This window comes from Leptopilina heterotoma, unplaced genomic scaffold (assembly GCF_015476425.1).
Source record: "Leptopilina heterotoma isolate Lh14 unplaced genomic scaffold, ASM1547642v1 Lhet_123, whole genome shotgun sequence".
Classification (NCBI taxonomy): domain Eukaryota; kingdom Metazoa; phylum Arthropoda; class Insecta; order Hymenoptera; family Figitidae; genus Leptopilina; species Leptopilina heterotoma.
The window spans coordinates 4,974,873-5,000,731 of NW_025110842.1; the positions used below are offsets into that span (position 1 = coordinate 4,974,873).

At 26.3% G+C, this 25,859-nt stretch overlaps 3 protein-coding genes across 3 annotated transcripts; 1 reads left to right on the forward strand and 2 right to left on the reverse strand.

Annotated features, from left to right (window-relative positions):
* Positions 1–974: 974 nt before the first annotated feature.
* On the reverse strand, positions 975–2,365 carry LOC122512600 (larval cuticle protein 65Ag1-like). The gene is made up of 2 exons (XM_043628522.1): positions 2,323–2,365; positions 975–1,681 (listed from the first exon to the last, which is right to left on the reverse strand). Exons 1-2 carry the CDS (start codon positions 2,329–2,331, stop codon positions 1,196–1,198), a joined length of 495 nt encoding a protein of 164 aa, XP_043484457.1. The 5' UTR covers positions 2,332–2,365; the 3' UTR covers positions 975–1,195.
* A 3,422-nt stretch (positions 2,366–5,787) lies between these two features.
* Positions 5,788–10,377, forward strand: LOC122512563 (protein PFC0760c-like). Its single transcript, XM_043628462.1, has 10 exons — positions 5,788–5,814; positions 6,065–6,529; positions 6,615–6,849; positions 6,939–7,222; positions 7,443–7,991; positions 8,136–8,660; positions 8,938–9,567; positions 9,748–9,822; positions 9,941–10,030; positions 10,118–10,377. The coding sequence occupies exons 1-10, from the start codon at positions 5,788–5,790 to the stop codon at positions 10,364–10,366; spliced, it is 3,129 nt and encodes a 1,042-aa protein (XP_043484397.1). The 3' UTR covers positions 10,367–10,377.
* Positions 10,378–11,474: 1,097 nt separating this feature from the next.
* Positions 11,475–12,869, reverse strand: LOC122512598 (larval cuticle protein 65Ag1-like). The gene is made up of 2 exons (XM_043628519.1): positions 12,827–12,869; positions 11,475–12,155 (listed from the first exon to the last, which is right to left on the reverse strand). Exons 1-2 carry the CDS (start codon positions 12,833–12,835, stop codon positions 11,670–11,672), a joined length of 495 nt encoding a protein of 164 aa, XP_043484454.1. The 5' UTR covers positions 12,836–12,869; the 3' UTR covers positions 11,475–11,669.
* Between the last annotated feature and the right edge of the window lie 12,990 nt (positions 12,870–25,859).

The following is a 25,859-nucleotide window of genomic DNA, read 5'->3' on the forward strand; positions in this document are numbered from 1 at the left end:
GTATTGAAAATAATTTAAATCCTAGGAAAAATTTTTATTATTTATGATAATAATTGAATTCTTACAACGAATTTTATTTCATTTTTCTAAATAATTGAATTGATGTGATAAATTGTATTATTTATAAAAATAATTAAATTCTTGCGAAGGATTTTATTAAAATTTTTGTTAATAATTTAATTTTTTTTTTTTTTAAATTTTATAGAAATTTAAATTATTATAAAACATAAAGATAACGATTACTCTGAGTCGAAGACTCGGAGTGCTCGATATCTTCATGTTTTATAATAATATTCTTAAAAGTTATTGAATTTCAAAAGGTTTAAATTTGAGAATCAAAATATTCTTTTAGGTTAGGGAGAAAGTCAAAATTTTGTCTGGAAATCAGGGAAAAGTCAGGGAAAACGAAATTTAATTTTTTGTGGCAACCCTGAATAATTTAAATTTATTCTGAAATTATAGTTAAATTTGTTAATACATTAAATTAATTATCAAGAATAATAGATTTATAGCCGAATTTTATTTTAAAAACATTTTAAAAAATTAACTTTTGGACAAGTTATAAATAGAAATTCTATTATTTTTAAAAGTAATGAAATTCTTCGCTGAAATTCACTTTTTTTCAAAAGTATCCATCAATTCAATGATTTTCAATATCTGCCATTTTAATAAAAGTTTTCAAAAGAATTCAATTATATAAAAAAATTTTTATAAAATTCTACATAAACATTTAATTATTTTCATAAATAAAAATAATTTCACAGGAGTTTCATTATTTGAATGTTATAAAAATTTATTTTATTATAATTATTATTTATAATTATTTATTATTTATTATTTATCGAAAATCAATTTTTACAAGAGTAGCAGCCGGAGAAATACCTTAAAGGTAAGTAATAATTTTTTGATAGTTCTTTAAAAAGAAATTATTATGAGAAATAAAAAATTGGAAGGTTTTGAATTAGAACTAACTAATTTTTCATTCTCTAGGCCTAAAAAGCTGGGAATGATAATTAACCTCAAAATTGAAGGCAGAATGAGTAAAATGGTCAAAGTTGGTTAGTGGATGAAGAGGAATAGAAAAGAAGAGGGCGAACAGAAACAAAATAGGTTTAAGAGGAGAGTTTGCGGTGTTTTATTGACATTTGGCGTTTGGTTGCAGATTGGTTGCAGATTGGTTACAGATTGGTGAGAGTTAGGCCCTGGGGATGTGGTCGCCCTCGGCGCGGAAGCCGTTCTCGTCGGCGACGTAGTTGACCTTGAAGTGCTGGTTGGTCTGCGGGTCGACCCACTCGAAGCTGCCGCGGACGGCGATGGCCTCCTCGTCGGTTCCCTGGTTGATCAGTTCGGCGGTCTCCTCCTTCTTCTGTCCGTCGGAGATTTCGTAGCTGTACGAGTAGCCCTCGAGTCCGTTGTTCTCGTGCAGCCTCTCGCTGACGAGCACGGCCTCGACGGCGGCTGGGGCGACGCGGCTCTCGGCGGGCGCCAAGTAGGCGCTTTCCACCCGGGACTCGGCGACTGGCGCCAAGTACGAGTTGTCCACTCGGGACTCGGCGGCCGGCGCCAAGTACGAGTTGTCCACTCGCCTCGAGGCTGCGGCGCGGTGCTGGTGCTGGTGGTGGCTGTGGTGGGGCAGGAGGCCTGCGCAGGCCACGGCCACGAGCGCTGCGAACACTACGAACTGCAAGGCAAACAACGGCCATTAAAACCACTAAAACTCCACCAAACAACTTTTCCCTCGTTTTCGGCCACTTTCGGCCGAAAACGACGCAGAACGAAGCGGTCTTCCTTTCAAAGTCCCCGCCACTGGGGGCCAACTCCCAATGGACGGGACTTCCCCGAAAGTCCGCCTTCGCCACAAATAATAACCCACTTTTTTTAGTTTCATGCAAAAAATACTACTGTTTTGAATTTCTACTCGAAAGTGTTGCAAATCTCACTGAAACTGCCTTTGCTACACTAAAATTTTTGCAAACACTGTACAAAGAAGGCATCTAATTTTAAAACACTACTGCAGTCACTTTTAACTTGTTTCGCAAAAGTTATCAAAAACATCTTAAAATGCATTGAACTTTAAGATGGAGGATCTAAAAATAAGACGTTTTAAATATCTTAAAAATGACTACAATGTATTTTAAGATACTTCCTTCTGCAGTGAATGCGAAAATTTCGTGAATCGTACCTTCCGTATTAAAAAGAGTCTTTAAAAGTAAAAAAGAAAAGAAACATTAATACTCAACATCAATAATGTGTAAAATTTTGAGAAAATTGAATATTTAGATAGAAAATGACGAAATATGAATATTTTGTTAGGACTCTCACCTGTTTCATGGTGAAATGAGAGAAGATGTTTTCCACGATTGAAGGAAACTGAAACTGATGATTAGCTGAAGATGTTCCTCGGCTTATATACCACTTTTTTTGGGATGCCCTTTTGATTATTAATTTTTTTTCACAATTTGGTCAATAGATTCGATATTTAAATAATAATGTGAGACATATTCGTATTACGTGAACAGCACATTTTGATTACTACATAAATATCGCAACTGTTTATTTTAATTTTGAAAGCCCTATTCGGATTATATGCGGGACTTTATAATTCTTTTTATCATAAATATTGTCATTATTACCACTATTACTATTATGGTCATTATTTCTACTATTATAATTATAATTACTACTATCGCTAATCGTTATTATTATTTCTATTATTATTATTATTATTATTTTTCTCTAATATTTGTTATATTATATTATTATATTGTTTATTTTAATTTCGGGGCTGAAACCAGTGAAAGTATTCAAAAATACGGACTGACAAAAAGATAACCAGTCCGAGTTGGATAAGCAAACATTTTACTTAAAACTATAAATTAATTTTTTTCATAATTATAATTATTTAGGGAAAAGCAGACAGCAGTCGGACACTTTTCAATTTCGATTTTTTGAATAGCTATAAAACCGTATTCCAGATAGCACAAAAACTTCCAGGAAATTTCCAGGAAGTTTCCCACGGCAACTTCGGAAGTTACCTTTGGTAACTTCCTGGAAGCTTCTCCGGAATACAACAATGTCCGCCTCTGGAAACTTCCTTCGGAAGCTTCCTGGAAACTTCCTGGAAGTTTGCTGGAAACTCTCTTTGGAAACTTCTTTTTATTTACCCGTGTAAACTTCTTGGAAATTACCAAAGGTAGTTTCTTGGAAATTATCTAGAAATTTCCAAAACTTATTTTAATTTTTTTGTAGATAAATTTATTGTTTAAAAAGTTTTAAAAAATTAAGAGATTTTCATATTTTTCATTGACCTAAAATAAAAAATTGTATTGAATGAAAAAAAACGAAAATAATAATCTTAAACGTGCGAGGGTGAGCAGACTCGAACCTTTGTATAGCCTGATGGATAAGTCTAAAGGTATCAAGTCGGCTACCAAATCGCCACTTGCATCCAGATTTGAAAATGTAATATACACATTACCTATTGGATTCTTTCTACCAAGTATGTTTAATTTCTATTTTACCAATTGTAGTAACAGTTTTTTTGGTAAATGAGGTTATGTCATAGTTAAATGTTTACATCCTAATTTTAATTTACATATCAATTTTAATTTAAAAATTGTAGTGTCAGTTTTACAATTGCTTATATATTACGTGGAAATGAATGTTTATTTTTGAATTAGTGTTTTGTGGTGTTGGTGTTTGAGAATAATAAAGAAAAAAATTGCATCCTCATTTTAATAATCCTTATCATTATTTGTTTAAAGTTTATATCATACTTATTAATACGTTTTTTTATTATAGAAAATTTAGTAGACATTTTTATATATTTTGGAATGTTAAATTTAATTTATAAATTAAAGTACAATTTTTAATGCAAATCAATTGTGTGTAATTAATTTTTTTTTTTTAATCATTAATATATGTAAACTGAATTTTAATTTTTAAATAACATATTACATGCAGTTTTTATTTTTTATGAAATATGTAGGATTATATTTCGTGCCTTTTTACTAAACTATAAATTATTCACCAATATTTCCATTGTTCAAAAAATGGAAAAAAAATATATTTTTTAAATATTTTAAATAAAAAAACTGCTAAATTGTGCAAATTTTGTTTTTGAAATTTAAGTTTCATTTCGTTTCGTGTCGTGTCGGCTCGGAAATTAAGTCCAAAAAACTTAAATTTTTTTAAAATTTTAATTTAGATTTTTTAGTTTAGTTTTGAGTTAACACGAAACTATATTCCATTTATTAATATTTAGTTTCGAGTCGTCACAAAACTAAACTCAGCTTGTTAATTTACTTTTGTGACAACTCAGAAACTAAAACGAAACTAAACTTTCGTAATGGTCCCTGATTTATAATAATAAGAAATTTGAATTTTTCCATTATTTTTCAAAATTTTATTCTTTATATTTAATTAATGTTTATAAATATAAACATTAATTAAGATAGAGTTTTACAAATATTTTTAAATAACATCAATTTAAAAGCTTATTTACCACATAGTATATTAATATTAAATAAACTATTAATATTAAATTGAAAAAAATTTTTTTTTTGGTTTTTGCAGACAATATAGACAACTACTTATATTCCCAGTAATAAGGGGTGAATTAAAGTGGATTGGTACTTTTATGCCCTTAAATTCCAAACCAATTCCGTTTTTGTCCGCAATCTTAATGAATTCCTTTTCTATTGTTAAATTGATCATTTCTATCCAATTCAATTCTCTGTAACCACGTGACCAGAGTCTGAATTCACTTTAATGCCGTTTAAGGGAATCATTTTTGTGGAGTTAATGCCTTACTGGCCAAAATTTAATTATAGGTTTCGATTTAAATTATATTCAAAAATTTTCCACATTTCAACTGATTTTCAATATATTACTAATTTAATGAAATTTCCCAAAAGAATTCAATTATTTTACAAAAATTTTAATAAAATTGTAAGCAAACATTTAATTATTTTCATAAATAATAAAAATTTCACAGTAATTCAATATTATTTACAAATATTTTATGAATTTCTTCTCGCAATAATTCAATGATTTTCTTAAACAATAAAATTTTCTTTAGTAATTTAATTATTTTTATGAGTAAGAAAAATCATCGGCAGATATCAATTATTTTTAATATACAATAATTTAAATCGAATAAATACATATAGTTAATGACATTGTTCTTTCTCTTTAATAAAAAAAAAAGATAAATTTTCATTAAAACGTTAACAATTTTTTTTCAATTTAGTAAAGTCACGTTCTTCTTTATACTGATAAATTAACTTGTATATTTTGAAAATATACAATTATGTATTATCGTAAAACAAGTAGTTCAACAAAATAATTTAAAATATTTTTTTTAATTCAGATGTAAGATAATTAAATTTGAATTTTAAATAAACTTAAGGAGTGAAAAAAAATATCTTGAAACGTGACATCTATTTATCGTTATTTATAATACATTAAAAGTAAAAATTCAATTTTTTTGATAAGAGAAAAAGTAAAAAGTTTGAAAATACAATTTTTAATCAATTTTAAAATTACCTTTATTATTTGATAGTCATATTATCATGGCAATATATAAGAAGGTTAACAAAATTTTTTTGTCAAAGCTATTGCAAGACTAAAGTTATAAACAAGTGTTATAAAATGGCGATTAATAATTGGTCCATTTTTTTCTTGTTTTTCAGTTATTTATTTACTTTTACATTATGTCAAAGTGTATTAACACGAAAAGAGCACATAATAAAAATTGATGATAAAGATGCTGACGATGTAAACGCAATGGCTCAAAATGTGACAAAAGAAAAGGTAAGAAATTAAAATATTATTAAATTGCTTTTTTTCATTATTTATAATTTTTTGAAATTGAAATTTCTTTTTTAATTTTATAAGTTATAAAAATGTACTAATATATATATATATATATATATATATATATATATATATATTTTAATAGTAATTAATAATATTTCAGTGGTATGAAAAAACGATACAAAATAGTAAAAAAAAATTGGAAGTTATTGATAAAATTGTTAAAATATTGAAACTAAAATTGGAGAAAGCTTGTTGTTCTGTAAATAAAATTGACCTTAATATCACTGATGACATTTCTTTATTTGAAAATTTGAATTTAATTACATTGGATTTGGAACATAATCCCATAAAATCAAATGGATATGGTATCGCAAAAGTGGAAAGGACAATACAAGATAATCTAAAGTCAACTGAAAGTACAAAGGATTATTGTGAATTAACGTACGATAATTGTATAAATAACGATAAAAATTTAGAAAAGAGGAAAAATATGTTCGGATTTGTTATTTTAATTCGTTACTTAATACAAAAGTTCATTGACGACTTAGAAACATCAGAAAATACTAAAAGTTGGCCCAATCTGGATATTAAGAATTTTGAAGTAAAAATATCGAAAGTGTCTAATTTCACAAATAAAGCTGTAAACGATCCCAATTTCCTTGAATCTTTAAAAGCTATAAATTATCAACTGATTGAATTTATAGAGACTGTAAGTAAAATAGCAGTAACTTTATTATTTTTTCCGCCCTTTTTTGTTAAGAAGATTTTGTTTCTAAATAAATTTTAATTTCCAGGTGGAGGACATAAAAAGCAAAGAAAATATTAACAATTTTCTTAAAAATTCAGTGAAAATTATGGATAATATTTTAAATACACTGAAATTATATAAGGAAGTCGTTAATTGTTACAATATAAGTGCTGAAAATTTAATACTAATTAATAACCATTTTGATTCTTATCGTAACAACACAAATATTCTTCACTTCATAGCTAATTTAGGTTCTTTTCTAATTGATCCAAGGACAAAAAGTATTGTTGAAAATGTTAAAGATGTAACAAGTAGGAATGCACTAACAGAAAATATTAATCAACTATTTTTTAATTTAAAAAAACAAAAGGTGATAATTGTCAAATGAACGAATCATCATCATCAGAAAATAATCCACAATATAAATTTGCCAAAACTTTACACAAGTTTTTTGAACTTATTAAAGAAATGATTGTTGAAAAGAAAAATTTATTGCAAGATAGTCCGGAATTAATATATTTCAATCAACCTGACTATTTGCATTTAAATCGAAAAATAGGTTTTGTTGTAGATTTATTAAAGGACGATAATATAAAAATCATGTTTCCGAAGGAATTTGGCGATTCTGCGAAAATGCTCAAACTTTATCAACAGGTAAATAATAAATCCACATAGAATCAGGAGAATTTCATCAAAACTCAAATTGGCGGCAATTTTATTGTTATTTTAAAGACCACAATTTTCTAAGTCAGCTAATTTCGATTAAGAGGAAATTCTCCCTTCTTTATTATAGAATGTATAAAAAAAATTATTTTTACTATTTATATTTTATAATTATTTTTATTAACAATTAATATTATTATTTCATTTACAGTTGCAAAATATTCAGTTTCTTGATATGAGAAGAAAGATGTTTAAAATTATTATGAGTTTGATTAACGACAAATACTTTCAACTTTCTATATATATACAAAATTGCGGTGATAGACATTTAGCGATACAAGAGTACATGGAATATGTTCATGAAAATGTACTTGATATAGAAAAAATTTTAGAAGAAAATAAAATTGAAGATATTAAAGAGACATTAACATCAGTTCTTGCAAATACTGAAAATGTATCTAAATCTCAATTGTCAAGTGGGCAAACTCAAAACTGCAATTCTTCAAATAATGAACTTGGTGTGACTATTAAGAACACTACAAATTCAATTAATGAAAATATTCTAAGATTTTTAAAAAATAACGTAAATGGCTTAGCAAAGAACAAAAATTTAAGTGATTCCATTCAAAACTTTGAATCTATTATAAAAGTTTCAAAAGACAAATTAAACCAAGTTGAAGACGTTGAACTAGAGAGAATTTTACAAGAAACGCTGAGTAGTATTACAATAGTATCATCAATAACATTTGACGAACCAAAGGTAGGAGAACAAATATATAAGATCTTTAAATTATGAAAAAAGAAAATATTTTTTGAAAATAATAAATAAATATAGTAATTAAATAACTCAATGATTAACATTTCATTACATTAAATTTTTCATTCTGCTCTTAACTTATTTCAGAAACAAGATGTGAAACAAAATCTTAAGAAACAAAACGATTTATATTTAATGATTAGGAAAGGTTTAAATTTTTTAGTTGAATGTTATAGAAATATTTCAGAAGCAAAAATATCGAATCCGAATTTAAAAGACAAAAATCATTTTAATTTAATTTATTTTATTTTCGAACGTACTGTGAGTTTAAAGAGAGCTGATCAATCTAGCAAATATGCTATTAAAGAATCACTTGATCAGCTGATAAACAATACAGATTGCAATGATAATAATAGTAAAAATACGAAAATAAGTAAATTATTATTTGTAAATTTCGATGCATACAATTGTCTTTTACCGGAAGAATTCAACAAAAATATTACTACTGATCATATCAATGATTTTATTAATCACTTGTCAAGCGTAGTGCGCGGTAACGGAAAAAAATACTTTACTGAAGAAAACATTGGTTCACTTCAAATAAAAGCATTTGAGAATGTTTTGAAGAGTGAAAAAAGTAGGTTAGAAAAAGAAGATTTGACAAACATTGAGGTAATTCTTTTGTTTTTAAGCATACTTTTTAAAAAAATTTTCAAATACACTCAAACGCTCTTGTATGCTCTTTTTCCTGTCTGACGTATAATTTTGAAAAGACGTGTCATTTCGGTCAAACATTCGTACGTCACGAACTAAGAATATTTGATAGAAATTACACGACTTTTCAACATTCCGTCAAACCAGAAGGACAGCATATGTGTACAACTTCATACTGGAAATCGTTAGATTATGATTAAATTATTGAAAGTAATTGTTCATTTCTTTTAAACAGATGTTTAATAAATCAATTTCGATTATCAACATTGTTCAAGACATTGGAAATGAAGCGAAAATAATTAACAAAAATTTTTACGAACGATTAATTTGCAATGCAACTTACAAAAATGATAGTCTTTTGGATATTCACGAAGCTTCTCTACAATCCTTCACTATAATGCTAGACAGTCTCAAAATATCACATACAATCATCGATACAAATTCACCAGAAACAGTTGATTATTTAAAAAAAAATCTAACTGATCTTCATGATAAAATTCGTAATATAACTTCCAAATTAACAGCACATTGTGATACTGACAAAATAACAACAAATGACAATAATTTAAGTGTTAAATTTGGTAAGGATCTTGAACGCATTACAAAATACGTAGAAGAAAAACTGAAAAATGATCTCTTTAAAGAAAAATGGCGATGTTCTAATAGAGAAAATGCTAAAAGATTTCTAAAATATTTAATAGAAGTGCAAAGTAAAATGATACTTATTATTGAGACTATTAAAAAGGAAGATATAATTACGATTTCAACTTCCGATTATAATCAAACTAAAAACATTTCTAACCAAATTGAACATAAAGAAACTGATAAAATTCCAGAAGAGACAGGAGAAACAACGACAAGAAGAGTAATATTTTTATTATATAATTTTGTGAATAAATATATAAAGTATAAATAAAAAAATTATAATCTTATATTTTTATTTTTTTTAAACTTTTATAGGAACTTTTATAGGAATAAATTTTATTTATTTTATTACAATTACAATGATATTGTTTTATTTTCAAACATTTTTTTAAATCAACAGAAACCAAGTGACTCTGAACCAGCACCAAAAGTTTTCAAAGCACCAGAAGAAATAACGAAAAGTCCCTCGCCAGATGTAAGAACTTTAATTATTAAATTATATTTATATTATTCTAATTTCTATTATTTGAAATTTTTTTAAATTAACAGAAACCGATTTCTATATTGTATTTAAAAATTTTGATAATTAACAGACACCGACATTGGATACAATAGATCGACTGCCGGATACCCAAATAATTGAGGCAAATTTGTCAGAAATAGAGAAGAGACCAATGACAGATGTAAGATTATAGTGATTTCGTATTTTTAGATCAAGAAAATTGATAATATCGCCGGGGCTACTGTAATAACAAATAATATTTTTTCAGAATCAAATATCATCCAGTTGTAATTATTTGAAAATTTATTATGGAAAATGTATTTCAAGCGATGAAGAAGATGAAGAAGAAGAAGAAGAAGAAGATGATGATGATGATGATGATGATGATGATGATGATGATGATGATGATGATGATGATGATAGTGAAGAAGACGATAGTGATTCTGATTCTGATGATGACGAATACGACTATGAGTCTTCTGAAGATTCATTTAGCGATTGGGATATAAAGCTATAAGCTACTATTCTGCATACTATTCATAATATTTTATTTAACCAAAACTTAAAAATTTTGACAAAAACGCTAAAACAATAATAATAATAAATTTAGGATGACCACCAATAAACAGGTCTAGGAGCTAGGAGCTTTCTTCTTAGGGATTACATCAGCGCATGCCTTATAGATTATTCCCATTGTAATCTCAGTCAATACTTCAGATCTTACTGTTGATAACGGTTTGCCTAAGGCTCTCTCTACGGCACATTGTCTATGGTTTAGAGCCAGGGTTAGTTCCTCAAAGTTAATTTTTTCCATATTCCACCTTTCTGATGCCTTTATGTTTTGTTTTTGTGATGCCTGGATATTTCTTACATTAAACTTTATATATTGATGGTCACTATACCTGTGAAGTCCTCCATCACTTGACAGTTTTCTGTTCTAGCTGCGAGGTCTTCATTAGCAAATGTGAAATCAATGAAATTTTTAAAAATATTAATTAATTTAATTACATAAAATTTGTGCAAATACCCTTGCACAAAATAGTATAGCCATCCTTAACAATGGAGATATTCTATTGTTATATTGACACAGACTTTAATTAATCTCATAATTCCAAGAAAATTTGGTAAACTGGTTTTAATTTTTAAACTACCAGGTAATTAATGTAGTGTAATGTTTTTTGCAAGAAATAAATAAAATATACATTCATAAAAATATCCATTTTATTTAAATTCCATATTGCATATTTTGCAAAATAAGATTAATTTTCCAATATAAAATTTTACGTGTTCCAAAAAAATAAACATATACTCAATGACATTGTTCTTTCTCTTTATTAAAAATAAAATTAATTTTCATTGAAATGTTTATCTTTATAAATAATTTAAACAACTTAAGAAAATTTTAAATAATTTTTAATGTAAAACAACTAATCAAGTGTATTGATTAATCAAAACAATTAGTTCAACAAAACAATTTTAAACTGTTTTTAATTCAGATGTAAGAATTAAATTATATTAATTATATATATTTGAATTTTAAATAAACTTAAGGAATAAAAACAAAAATATCTTTTTAATTGAATATCATGTCTTAATTTTATTCCTTAAGCTCTAGGCCTAAAAAGCTGGGAATGACAAGTAACCTCAAAATTGAAGTCAGAATGAGTAAAATGGTCAAAGTTGGTTAGTGGATGAAGAGGAATAGAAGAGAAGAGGGCGAACAGAAACAAAATAGGTTTAAGAGGAGAGTTTGCGGTGTTTTATTGACATTTGGCGTTTGGTTGCAGATTGGTTGCAGATTGGTTACAGATTGGTGAGAGTTAGGCCCTGGGGATGTGGTCGCCCTCGGCGCGGAAGCCGTTCTCGTCGGCGACGTAGTTGACCTTGAAGTGCTGGTTGGTCTGCGGGTCGACCCACTCGAAGCTGCCGCGGACGGCGATGGCCTCCTCGTCGGTTCCCTGGTTGATCAGTTCGGCGGTCTCCTCCTTCTTCTGTCCGTCGGAGATTTCGTAGCTGTACGAGTAGCCCTCGAGTCCGTTGTTCTCGTGCAGCCTCTCGCTGACGAGCACGGCCTCGACGGCGGCTGGGGCGACGCGGCTCTCGGCGGGCGCCAAGTAGGCGCTTTCCACCCGGGACTCGGCGACTGGCGCCAAGTACGAGTTGTCCACTCGGGACTCGGCGGCCGGCGCCAAGTACGAGTTGTCCACTCGCCTCGAGGCTGCGGCGCGGTGCTGGTGCTGGTGGTGGCTGTGGTGGGGCAGGAGGCCTGCGCAGGCCACGGCCACGAGCGCTGCCAACACTACGAACTGCAAGGCAAACAACGGCCATTAAAACCACTAAAACTCCACCAAACAACTTTTCCCTCGTTTTCGGCCGAAACTTCGGCCTTTGCAACACTTCCGGCCACTTTCGGCCGAAAACAGCGCAGAACGAAGCGGTCTTCCTTTCAAAGTCCCCGCCACTGGGGCCAACTCCCAATGGACGGGACTTCCCCGAAAGTCCGCCTTCGCCACAAATAATAACCCACTTTTTTTAGTTACATGCAAAAAATACTACTGTTTTGAATTTCTACTCGAAAGTGTTGCAAATCTCACTGAAACTGCCTTTGCTACACTAAAATTTTTGCAAACACTGTACAAAGAAGGCATCTAATTTTAAAACACTACTGCAGTCACTTTTAACTTGTTTCGAAAAAGTTATCAAAAACATCTTAAAATGCATTGATCTTTAAGTTGAAGGATCTAAAAATAAGACGTTTTAAATATCTTAAAAATGACTACAGTGTATTTTAAGCTACTTCCTTCTGCAGTGAATGCGAAAATTTCGTGAATCGTACCTTCCGTATTAAAAAGAGTCTTTAAAAGTAAAAAAAGAAAAGAAACATTAATACTCAACATCAATAATGTGTAAAATTTTGAGAAAATTGAATATTTAGATAGAAAATGACGAAATATGAATATTTTGTTAGGACTCTCACCTGTTTCATGGTGAAATGAGAGAAGATGTTTTCCACGATTTGAGGAAACTGAAACTGATGATTAGCTAAAGATGTTCCTCGGCTTATATACCACTTTTTTTGGGATGCCCTTTAGATTATTAATTTCCAAATTTAGTCAATAGAGGATGATAGTTAAATAATAATGAGACATATATTCGTATTACGTGAACAGAACATTTTGATTACTACATAAATATCGCAACTGTTTATTTTAATTTTGAAAGCCCTTTTCGGATTATATGCGGGACTTTATAATTCTTTTTATGATAAAAATTATCATTATTACCACTATTACTATTATAGTCATTATTTTTACTACTACTACTACTACTAATACTACAATTATTATCACTACTATCGCTAATCGCTATTATTATTATTTTTCTTTTTAATATTTATTATTATATATTTTTTTTAAATATTTATTATTATATTATTTATTATAATTTATATTTATATTATTATTATTATTATTATTATTATTATTATTATTATTATTTTTTTTTTTTTTTTTATTAATATTAATATTTACACTGTCTTTTTTTTAATTAGAAATTTTAAAGAACATAAATTAATAATGGATATAATGAATAATGGATTTATAGCATAATTTTTGATAAAACATTTTAAAAATTTTGAATTTTGAAGAAATTACAATTGCGATTTCAGAAATTTAATTATTTTCAAAAATTTTAATAAGTTTTTCCAAAAAAATTCAATTATTTAAAGAAATTGATAAAATTCTACGCAAACATTTAATTATTTTTACAAAAAATAAAAAGTTTACAGGAATTTAATTATTTAAAAAATTTTTTTAATATATTTCTTAGCAATAATTCAACTATTTTTATAAATAACAAATAACTTTTCAGAGGAATTCAATTATTTTCATCAATAATAAAATTATTTTTAGGAATTCAATTATTATTTCAATTTAATAAATAATGAAACTCATCGCAGAATTTCAATTATTTTTAATATACAATTTCAATGAAATTCCACGAAAAATGTAACTATTCTTAAAAATTATATTAAAATTTGTCAAAAGAATTCAATTATTTAAAAATTTGTTGATAAAATTCTTTATGAGAATTCAATTTTGAAAATCATTCAACTATTCAAAAAATTTTTATTTTTGTATTTAAATAATTGAATCCTCGTAGAATTTTTTTTTAGAAAGCCTCGAATAATAGTTTTCGACTCTAATTTCGGGGACCTGGAGTGCGTCACAATAAAAAAAATACAAAATTCAGTCACATTTGCGTCTCTAAAAGCCTCGACGCTAATTTTGGACCCGTAAGGTGCGTCACATTAAAAAAAAAAAAAAAAAAAAAAAAAAAAAAAAAATTCCTAATAATATTAACTGATTGATAGAAGATGAGAATTAGAAAAAAAATGTCGAATTAGATATTAATTCCGTGTGATAAAATTATTCAAAACGATTGCCTTCCACATGTCGCACACCATAATGACGCTATCGACGATGACCTATGATTTTACAATTTTACACTTTCTCCTTGAAAATCGAGACACGAAGGAGACACATTAAAGTGACTTTTTTTTTTTAATAGGGATTTTTCGTTTTCTCTCTCAGTCACTCATGTGTCTGTAGGAGATTGGCCTCGAAAATGCGAAAAATCTCGTAAGAACCAATCAAGTATTTCGATCTCCTTTGGAGATGAGTCAAAAGAGAACGACATTAATGGAGGGAATTTCTGGGAAACGAATCTCGTTAGGTAAATTCTTATGCAACTGGATGACACTCTCGCTTTCGGATAGAGGCACTAGATATCCAATCATCAAGGTTTCGTTTCAAACTCTTTTTTTCCTTTTCTTTACCGTCACCTAGGCAACTGAATCGAAAACCTTTTTTCATTATTTCGCATTTTTATTATTTTTTTTTTCTTTTTTAAAAAAAAAATGGAAAATCGACTTTGAACTATTATTAATATTAATAATATTATTAATATAAAAAAATATTTTCAAAAATTATAATCAAATTCTTTAAAAAGATTCAATTATTATTTTGAAAAAATATTCGAAATTCAATTATTTTCAACATCTCGCATTTTCGCTAGATTTCGCAAAAAAATTTAATTATTTAAAAAAAATCAATAAAATACATCCAAAATTCAATTATTTTCATAAAATTTCCACAGGAATTCACATAGTTTAAAATAGCGTTTTCAAAAAAATTTCAAAAAAATCAATTATTTAACAAATATTTCATACAATTCTTAACAATAATTCGATTACTTTCACTAATAATAACATTTTTCGTGAAAATTCAATTTTATAAAAAAAAAAATTGTTAATAAAACTCTTCCCAATAATTCAATTATTTTCATGAATAATAATACTCATCGAAAAATATAAATTATTTTTAATACTTTTTTCAATTAATTATACGATAATTTCAATTATTTTCACAAATAAAATTTTCCACAAGAATTCAATTATTTAAAATAAAATTTTCATAATATTTATTCTATTTTGAAACAATTAATTATTCAAAACAATGTTTATAAAATTCTTATGACGAATTCAATTATTTTCAAAAATAACAAAATTTCCCAAAGAAATTCAATTCTTGTTAAACATTTTAATAAAAATTTTTGCAATAATTCAATTTTTATTTTTGAAAATTTTAATAAAATTCTTTTCAACTACTCAATTATTTTCATAAATAATAAAATTTAACGCAGGATTTCAATTATTTTTAATACAAGTTTACAGGAATTTCTCAAAAAATATAATTATTCATAAAAATTGAATTTCAATTCTTCAAAAAAAAATCAATTATTTAAAAAAATATTTTTTTTAAAAATTGTTTAGAAGAATTGAATTATTTACAAAAATATTAGAATTTTAGACAGGAATTCAAATTATTTTCAAATATTTTTATAAAATTGTTCGAAAGACTTCAATTATTTTAAATACAATTTTAATTAAATTTTTAAAAAATAATTCAATTATTTTTTTAAATTTTTAATAAAATTCTTCCCAAGAATTTAATTATTTACGTATAAATAATTCTTCGAAAGAATTCAATTATTAAAGATAAATAACAAAATTATTTCCGAAAATTCAATTATTTTCAGGAATTTTAATAAAATTCTTTGCAAAATTCAATTAATTTCATAATTAACAATATTCATCACAAGAATTCAATTATTTTTAAAAGTAATACATTTCTTCATGAAAATTCAATTGTTTTTCAAAATTCTAATATAATCGTTTATAAGAATTCAATTATTTTCATAAATAATAAAATGTTTTTTTTTTTGGAATTCAATTATTTAAAAAATTTTTTGTAAAAATCTTTGTAAGAATTCAATTTTTTTCATGAATAATAAAAATTTCTCAGGAATTCAATTATTTAAATTAGAATTTGCAATAAAATTAGTCGAAAAAAAAAAATTATTTAAAAAGTTTTATAAAATTCTTGGCAAGAACTAAATTATTTTCATAAATATTTAAATTTTTTAATGAATAATAAAATTCGTTGCAATGTAGAAATTCAATTTATTAGCAGGATAAGAAAGAAGTGAATATTTTTGATGAAAATTAGGAAAAAGTCAGGAAAATAAAAAATATAAAATGGAATTTTTGTCAGTTTTATAATTATTAATTATGAATTATTAATTATTAATTATTAATTATTAATTATTAATTATTAATTATTAATTATTAATTATTAATTATTAATTATTAATTATTAATTATTAATTATTAATTATTAATTATTAATTATTAATTATTAATTATTAATTATTAATTATTAATTATTAATATAATATTATCATTATTATTATTTATTTAAGACAATTCTTGCTTGTATCGAAATAAATAAATAATTGTTTATTTAGGCCAAGTCCCATTTTGTACTGAACAAAATAAATTATTAATCATAAGCATAAAAAAAAAAAAAATAAAAACGAATCCAAAAAAATTTAAATTCGGAAATTAAAAATCAGATTTAAAATTTGAGTTTTAATTCTGAGTGGAAACAATAAATTAACAATAAGAGTATACACAAAAGAAGGTATACAATATGAAAAGAAAAAGGAAATAGACGTTGTAAATATTTAACACGCACGTAATAGGTGATGGAAAAAAGGGAGCCAATTGTCTTGTTGATTTTTCATTTAATATCTCTCAAGATCTTGTGATAAATATATATATTTGATTTAAATTAAATTTTTTTTTCTCTCTTTTTTTTTAAAGAAATTTCACATGGTTCACGAAGCGTGTGAAGGAAGAATAACAGGTTCCCTAATATCTGGATTCCGATCATCGATGATGAAAGAGAAGATGGGCTTGGGCTCCTTTCGTAACACAAGTTTAATTCGTCTGAAAACTACATTATTCCAGATTGCATCATATTTTATAAATTATATATAAAGAAACCAATATAATATTCTTTTTTTCAATATCGAAAATTATAATCGACTTATCGTTTATATATACATACATACAAATAATGTGGTTAATTTAATTTAATTTATTTATTATTTATTTATTTTTTTATTTTTTTTATTTTTTTATTTATTTTTTATTTTATTTTTTTTTTATTTATTTCATTTTTTTATTTTTTTCTTTTTTTCTTTTTTTCTTTTTTCAATATCGAAAATTATAATCGACATATCGTTTATATATACATACAAATATTGTGGTTAATTTAATTCAATTTTTTTTTATTTATTTTATTTTTTTCTTTTTTTTCTTTTTTCTTTTTCAATATCGAAAATTATAATCGACATATCGTTTATATATACATACAAATATTGTGGTTAATTTAATTTAATTTATTTTTTATTTATTTATTTTTTTAATTTTTTTAATTTTTATTTTTTTACTTATTTTTATTTTATTTTTTTACTTATTTTTATTTTATTATTTTTTATTTTTATTTTATTTTTTTATTTTTCTTTTTTTTCTTTTTTTCTTTTTTCGATATCGAAAATTATAATCGACATATCGTTTATATATACATACAAATATTGTGGTAATTTAATTTAATTTTTTTTTATTTATTTTATTTTTTTCTTTTTTTTCTTTTTTTCTTTTTTCAATATCGAAAATTATAATCGACATATCGTTTATATATATACATACAAATATTGTGGTAATTTAATTTTATTTATTTATTATTTATTTATTTTTTTATTTTTTTTATTTTTTTTATTTTTTTTATTTTTATTTTTATTTTTTTATTTATTTATTTATTTATTTATTTATTTTTTTTATTTATTTATATAATAATAATAAAAATTTGATTTTATTTTTCCTTGATTTCCACTTTTTTCCTGAATCTAAAGAATATTTTAATTCACTCTAAAAATAATTAGACACCAGACAAAAAATTTTTGTAATACATTTATTCTTCAATATCTTTAATGTAAAATTATTTCGAACGTCGACAGTTTTTAAAATAAATATTTAATCATTATTATTATTTTCTAGAATTATTAACTAAAATTCTTCTCTAATTCAATTATTTTTAATAATTTTTGAAAAATTTCTTCAAGAATTCAATTATTTATATTTAAAAAAATATTCAAGTAAAATATTTCTCAAATCCATTTGTTCAGAATTCAATTTCATGAAATTTGAATAATTTGAAACATTTTTTTGAAATTCAATCTATATTAATAATATTAATTTAAAATTCTAAAATGTAAAAATAATTACTTATAAATTATAGTCGAAAAACTAATTAATATTAAATAAAAAAACGGAATTTTAAAATTTAATTTCATGTCTTGTTCTATGTAGAATTAAAAAATAAATTTTTAGAAAATTCATATCATTTTTGTTCTAATTAGTTAAAATTTTTACTAATACAAGTTTAGAGAAAAAGTTTTGTGATAATATTATTGTTATAAAATTTAGAAATTAATTTATTTTTCACTATTTTGCCTTTTTCTCTTTAAAAACACGAAATTTTTGATAAATTTTTATAGTTCCTTTTTGTAATTTTTGTAATTTTTCAAAATTTTGATTATCAAATAATTAAAATTTTTCATAAAATTTTATTAAAAATTTTTTTTGAAAATAATTTAAAAGTTTTGATGAATTTTATGGAAATTTTTGAAAATAATTTAAATAAACGTTTTGATGAATTTTATGAGAATAATTAAATTCTTTCAAGGAATTCAATTAAATTTTTCAAAAATAATTGAACTCTACAAAAGTTTTTTATTAAAATTGGATTCAAAATTAACTGAATTTTTTTTTGAAATTTTTTTAAAAATTAATATTGAAAATAATTGAATTCATCCAAAGAGTATTTTTTTATGCAAATAATTGAATTCATTCGAAGAGTATTTTTTAACGAAAATAATTCAATTTTTTTTTAAGGTTTATTAAATTTTTAATAATTGAATTTTTTTGAAGAATTTTATTAAAATTTGTTGAAAATAATTGGAATCCCTTTGAAGCAAAAATTTGTTCAAACTACATGCATTACGAATAATTTTATAAAAATATATTTTTAAAATAATTGAATTATTTTTAGAAATTTTATTAAAATTATAATAAAAATAATTTAAAATTCATTCAAAGAGTATATTTTTTCATTGAAAATAATTCAATTCTTTTGGAAAATTATGTTAAATTCTTTTTCAAATAATTGGATTTCTTGGAATAATTGTATCAAAATTTTTTTTTAAATAATTGAATTTTTTTCAGAACTTTTATTAAAATTATGTTAATAAACAAATAATTGAAATCGTTTTAAAGAATTTTATTAAAATTTTTTCAAAATAATTATTTTGAATACATTTGAAGAATTTGATTACAATTTTTTTTTCAAATATTTAACTCTTTTTAGAAAGTTTATTAAAAATTTAATTGAAAATAATTGAATTCATTCGAAAAATTTTATTACCATTTTTTTTATATATAAAAATTCATTTTTTTACAAAGTTTATTAAAAATGGAATTGAAAATAGTTGAATTCATCAGAATAATTTTTTTTATAAAAACAATTCAATTCATTTTACAAGTTTTATTAAAAGTATCTAAAATAATTGAATTTTTCGAGAAAATTTATAGAAATTGTATCGAAAACAATTCAATTCTTTCCAAGAGTTAAAAAAATTTTTTTTTAAATAATTGAATTTTTTAGAAATTTTATTAAAATTAGAATTGAAAATAATTGAATTTATTGGAAAAATATGTTTTTTTTATAATATATTCCAATCCTTTTAAAATGTTTTATTAACATATTTGAAAAATAATTGAATTCTTTCGAGAATTTTAATTAAAATTCTATCGAAGAGAATTGAACTTCTGCGAACTATTTTATTAAAAGTATAAAAAATAATTGAATTTATCTGAAGAGTATTTTTTTATGAAAATAATTGAATTCTTTTCAAAAATAATTGAATTCATTAAAAAAAAAAAATTTTTAACGTTTTTTTTTTTTAATAAAAATTTATTTTTTTAGAAAAGTTTATTAAAAATGTAATTGGAAATAGTTGAATTCATGCGAATAATATTTCTTCACAATTTTTTTTATAAAAATTAATTTTTTTTAGAAAGTTTATTAAAAATGGAACTGAAAGTAATTGAATGCATCAGAATAATATTTTTTCAAGAAAATTTATAAAAATTGTATGGAAAATAATTGAATTTATTTCAATAATTTTTTTTAAATTGTTTAAAAATAATTGAATTTTTTTTTGGAAATCTTATTAAAAATGGAATTGAAAATAATTGAATTTTTTAGAATTATTTAATTAAAATTTTATTGAAAATAATATGAAATCGTTTTAAGAATTTTATTAAAATTTCTTCAAAATAATTGAATACATTCGAAAAATTTTATTTCCATTTTTTTTAAATATTTAAGTTTATTAAAAATGGAATAGAAAATTTTTTAAAATAATGGAATTTTTTAGAAATTTTATTAAAATTAGAATTGAAAATAATGGAATTCATTGGAAAAATATGTTATTTTTATAATATATTATTATTATTTATTATTATTTATTTATTTCTGCTTTTAAAAATTATACATTTTGTAGCAGGAATTTCCGCTTATACAATTATTATTTGGTAATTCATTCATTTAACATAAATGCTCGCAGTAGTAAACTATTTATTATATAGTGACAAATATTCTTTAAACTTTTCTCGTCAGGCGCATTGCACAGCTGGCTCAAGTCGTATCCAAACTCTAGCTTCTTCAAATAAAAATTTCTATACCCTTCATAAATCGGGCACTCAAATAAAAAATGATTTAAAGTTTCAATCTTTTTTAGATTGCAAATTGTACAAACTTCATGTTGATTCCAGCTGTACAAATTACCTTTGTATGAAAATCTGATATAGTGTTTTGAGGCTAATCTTAACTGCACAAATATTTTCGTTAAATACAATTTTCGTCGCCTAGACAGATAGATTGCCGCTTTATCTTCTAACGTCCTTGTTAAATTACATAATCTGGAATTGGATTGTTCATACCTAATTAGGTCCGAAAACCTCAAATACCTCTCATAACGACCCAAGGCTAAACTTAATTTTTCAGACCAAATGAGGGGGCAAAGGGTTGACCATAATTCCGTCATGTTAATTTTTTCCAACAGAACATTTACTTGAGCCACCCAGTTATATTCACAGGTTGGCTCAGAGCATCGCATCAATTCCACCTGTCTTTCGAAGCATATTTTAGGTAAACGAGAATTGTCCATTGACAAAACTTTCACAATGTAAAGATAAGCTGACTTGAAAACTTTTATTTCTAAACTAATAAGACCCAACTCAAGACGCAGGGCAGCATTGAAGGTACATTTTGGAAGGGATAATAATTGTTTAAAGTGTGTTGTGTGTGCAGATTCAATTTTTTGTAAGTACCTTAATCCCCATATGTGCCCGCAATACAAAAGTGTTGCCGAGTCAATACTATAGTATAGTTTACTTTGAGCCTCCCAGCAATCTATTTTTCCCTTATTTATAATCTGTCTTATCGTCCCAAAAGCCTGGTTAGATTTTGAGATTGCATACTCAGTTGCCTTTTTGCCCAATGCGGAGCTAGAAAACTCAACTCCCAAATAATTGTAAGAATTTACAATTTTAAGAGAATCACCGTTAATAAAAAATTTTTTCGATGATGGTTTACCCCCTCTTCTAAAGTGAACGATTTGCGTTTTTGAGGTATTGATTTTCAGACCATTTACATTGCAGTAATTTTCTATATCTTTTATTAATTTACACATCCTCACTGAGGTACTCGCCAAAACAACCGCATCATCAGCAAAAAGTGAAACAAGCAAGTCCACACAACCATTTATATTCAGACCCTCATTTCCAGCGTCCCTGAGTTTTCTTTCAAAATCTGCGATAAATAATATAAACAAAATGGGACTAAGCGTTTCACCTTGCAATACGCCTTCTGTTACCTCGACTGGGTTTGAAAACTCATTAGCAATTCTAATGGTAAAAGATGCATAATCATAAATAGATTTTATAATTTTAATTATTTTGTCGCTTACTCCCATGTCGTATAACTTTTGCCATAATAAAGCATGTGATACCGAATCAAAAGCTCGACGAAAATCAATGAACAGTGCATACGCTGACGTCTTACTCATTCTCAGTCGAAGATGCAGGGCAGACTGCAATGTGAAAACATTATCAACACAGCTTCTTCCAGACCTAAAACCATTTTGTGTTTCCGGGAGAAGCGAGTTTTTTTCAGACCATTCGGAAAGTCTTTTAGCGAGTATCAAAGTAAAAATTTTTAAGATGTAATTGCACAATGCAATTCCTCTATAATTAAGAGGATCATTTCTTAAACCTTTTTTATGTATTAGAGTAATAATCGATTGAGACCAAGCCTCAGGAGCTCGCCCTTCATCCAAAATTTTGTTAAAAAATGAATGTAAAAAAAATATCCAAGATAATGGCAAATTCTTATAGAATTCAGCATTAATGCCATCCGTACCCGGGGATTTACCTGGTTTACTTTTATTTAACGCTGCTATTACTTCCTGTATCAAGATTTCTCCATCCAACTCAGGGACTGTTTTACTAAAATATCTCACATCTGTGTTCACTCTTTCTGGATATATACACGCATAGAAGCCCTCCCATTCTTCAATTGTTATTGGATTCTCTCTAAATTCAAATCCCCCCTTTCTCCGACAAATCTCTACCGCAGACCAGAAGGATCTTGCATCTCTTACACTTGCAAATCTTTCTTGAATACTTTGCTCGTAACCTACTCGTTTTTTAGTTAACAAATTTTTATATTTTGCCTTCGATGCGCATAAAGAGAGCCTACCATCAGCACTAAACCCTGATTTTTTCCATTCCTTAGCTTTTTGTTTTGTTTCTTTTTGTAGTTTAATTAATTGCTTGTCGAACCATGGTTTCTTGTATCTAGATTTAAAATTCAAATTAGTTCTTTTTATCATACCCGAAAGATTCGCCACTTTCGTGATGCTATCAATCAGAATCCGGTTCTGCTCGTCAGAAGACAGATCAGAGTCAGGGGGAGCAAATTCAGGACCATTCAAAATATTAACATAATCATTTATTTTATTTGAATCCCAACATAAGCGATTAATACATCTATCTTCAGGAATGGGCCCAGCACTTCTATCTCGCGACTTTAATTGATTTATAGGTTTAAAAATAACTTCAATAGGGAAATGGTCTGAATCAATTACTGATGAATGTACTATAAAGTCATAAACCACTTCCGCATGAGCTACATCAATCCAAGCAAGATCTATGACGCTGGATCCATTTCCTCCGACAAACGTATATACAGCCTCAGCATCACTCCTTGAGCGACCATTCAAAACTATAAATCCGTTTAAACTCATAAAATCATTCAATTCTAAGCCTCTTTTATTAACAAAAATATCACAGGTACGTCTCTTACTGAACAACCCCGAATTAAAAATCGCAATTTGATCAAAATCCGAAAGTGTTCCAATCCTTGCATTAAAATCACCTCCTATTAATATTGGTGAATCTTTATAGTTACAATTTATATCATCAATTACTGGTTGAAGCATTTCTAATAAGACTTCAATTTCAAAAGACTGTTTAAAATATAAAGTTCCTAAAATAAAATTAAAATTTTCTACTTTTATTTCGATAAAAAGCCAATGAATAGTTTTATTTAAAATTTTTGTTTTAAAATTAGAGTTAAACATCACCGCAAGACCGCCTGAAGCTCGCCCCATGTTGCGCTCCTTCAAAGCAGGTGACACAATACAGGTACTCGATGTCCAGCCAGTAGGTGGTTTGATATTCTCCGCAACTGCCCATGTTTCAGATAGCGCCAAGATTGATTTTCTATCAGAAAGTTTCTGCCCACCATCCTCTGCATTTCTTAGGTTTCCCAATCCATGGACATTCCAGAAGAAAACTGACACTCCAGAAGCTAGTAGTTTTTTGACATTTCTTCTTGAGTTCCACCTGAAGGTCGGCCTTGACACTCTAAGTGTCCGGTTTGTTCGTTTAAGGTATACCAGATGTTTTCTATTTGGATTTTACCATTTCTAACTCGTGCAGTCTTCCCATCGTCCCTAGCTTCACGAGCCTTGGTTCTTAACTTTTTATCAAGACGAGCGTCCTCTGGGGTTAAGTCGGGGTTAATAAAAATATGTTTTTCGAAGATTTTTTCTCTCTTCATTCTGAGAATTGACATCCTTGACTCTCGTGACAGTAATTTCATCACTATCACTGGTTTATTTTCAGATTTCGATACCATCTTTGCGTCGACTATCTGATCCTTCAATCCAAATCTAGAAAGAAGAAAATCGTTAAGTTCTTCTTTCATTTTAGTTCTCGAGACGTGAAGTCCACTGATCAACAAATTGTTTTCCCGGTTGCGACGCTCCTGTATATTCAATAAGTTCGCATGTTTATTCAGTTGCTGGTTTATCGATTTAAAAAGTCCGTCAGGATTTCTTGGATCAATCCAGGATTCAACATGAGTAAGGCGTTGCTGAGCGTCCGCATCCACAATGCTAATTGGTCTCGCCTCAAGAGCAGCAAGTCTCGCATTCGTTTTTGAAAGTTCTTGTTTCATACCCGTAATTTCTTTCTGAAAAGCATCACGGTCAGCGTCCATGCGTTGAGTCAATGTACTTATAACTCTATTAAATCCGTCATCCATGTAATCCTTGAGCTGGTCTCTTATTTCTAAAGATGATATCTCTTGCGAATCCATATCAAATCTCAATTCTTTATCTTTCGATATGCTTATACGTTTAGATTTATTGTCACAAGTCGCTAGTTCGTCTATTTTTCGTTTGCGTTGAGTTGAGGGCGATGATTTCAATAAGAATGTGTCAATCTTGCATACAGCTGTAGACCCTTCCTTCAGCGCACGTGACAAGTCAGTTGGTCTTCCCCTTCCCGTAGTCGTCTGCTGTTTGTCATCGACACTCATACCACTTTAAATCACTTATTTTGAAAAATGTTATTAAAATTTATTAGAAATAATTGAATTCTTTCGTGAAAAAATTTATAAAAATTATATCGAAAATAATTGAACTTGATTTGAAGAATTTTTATCAAAGTTGAATATTTATTAAAATTTTAAATCTGAAATTATTAAAAATTTTGAAGTTTATATTTGAAACATGCGAAGAGTTTGAAAATTAATTTAAATGGATTTAATGGATTTAAATATTTTTTAAATTCACTTTAATTTGCCATTTTTTATTTTCTAATTCTTTTTATGTTTATTTTTAGTCTTAAAAGAAATTTCTTTAATAAAATTTATATTCAAAATCTCAGTTAAAATAATAGTAGAATTAGTGGGTTTTTTTTAACGAAATAACTGTTATTAGTAATTTTTAAAAATAGTAGCAAAATATTTTTATGTTGTGAATAAAAGGTCAAAAAGTTGATACTTTCTGACCCACATGCAACTATTTAGTCGCGTAAGGCAGGGGCCTTACATTAAAAAAAGAATAATTAAAAAAATATAATATACAATATAATTATAATATTAAAAAAAAAAAAAAAAAAAAAAAAAAAA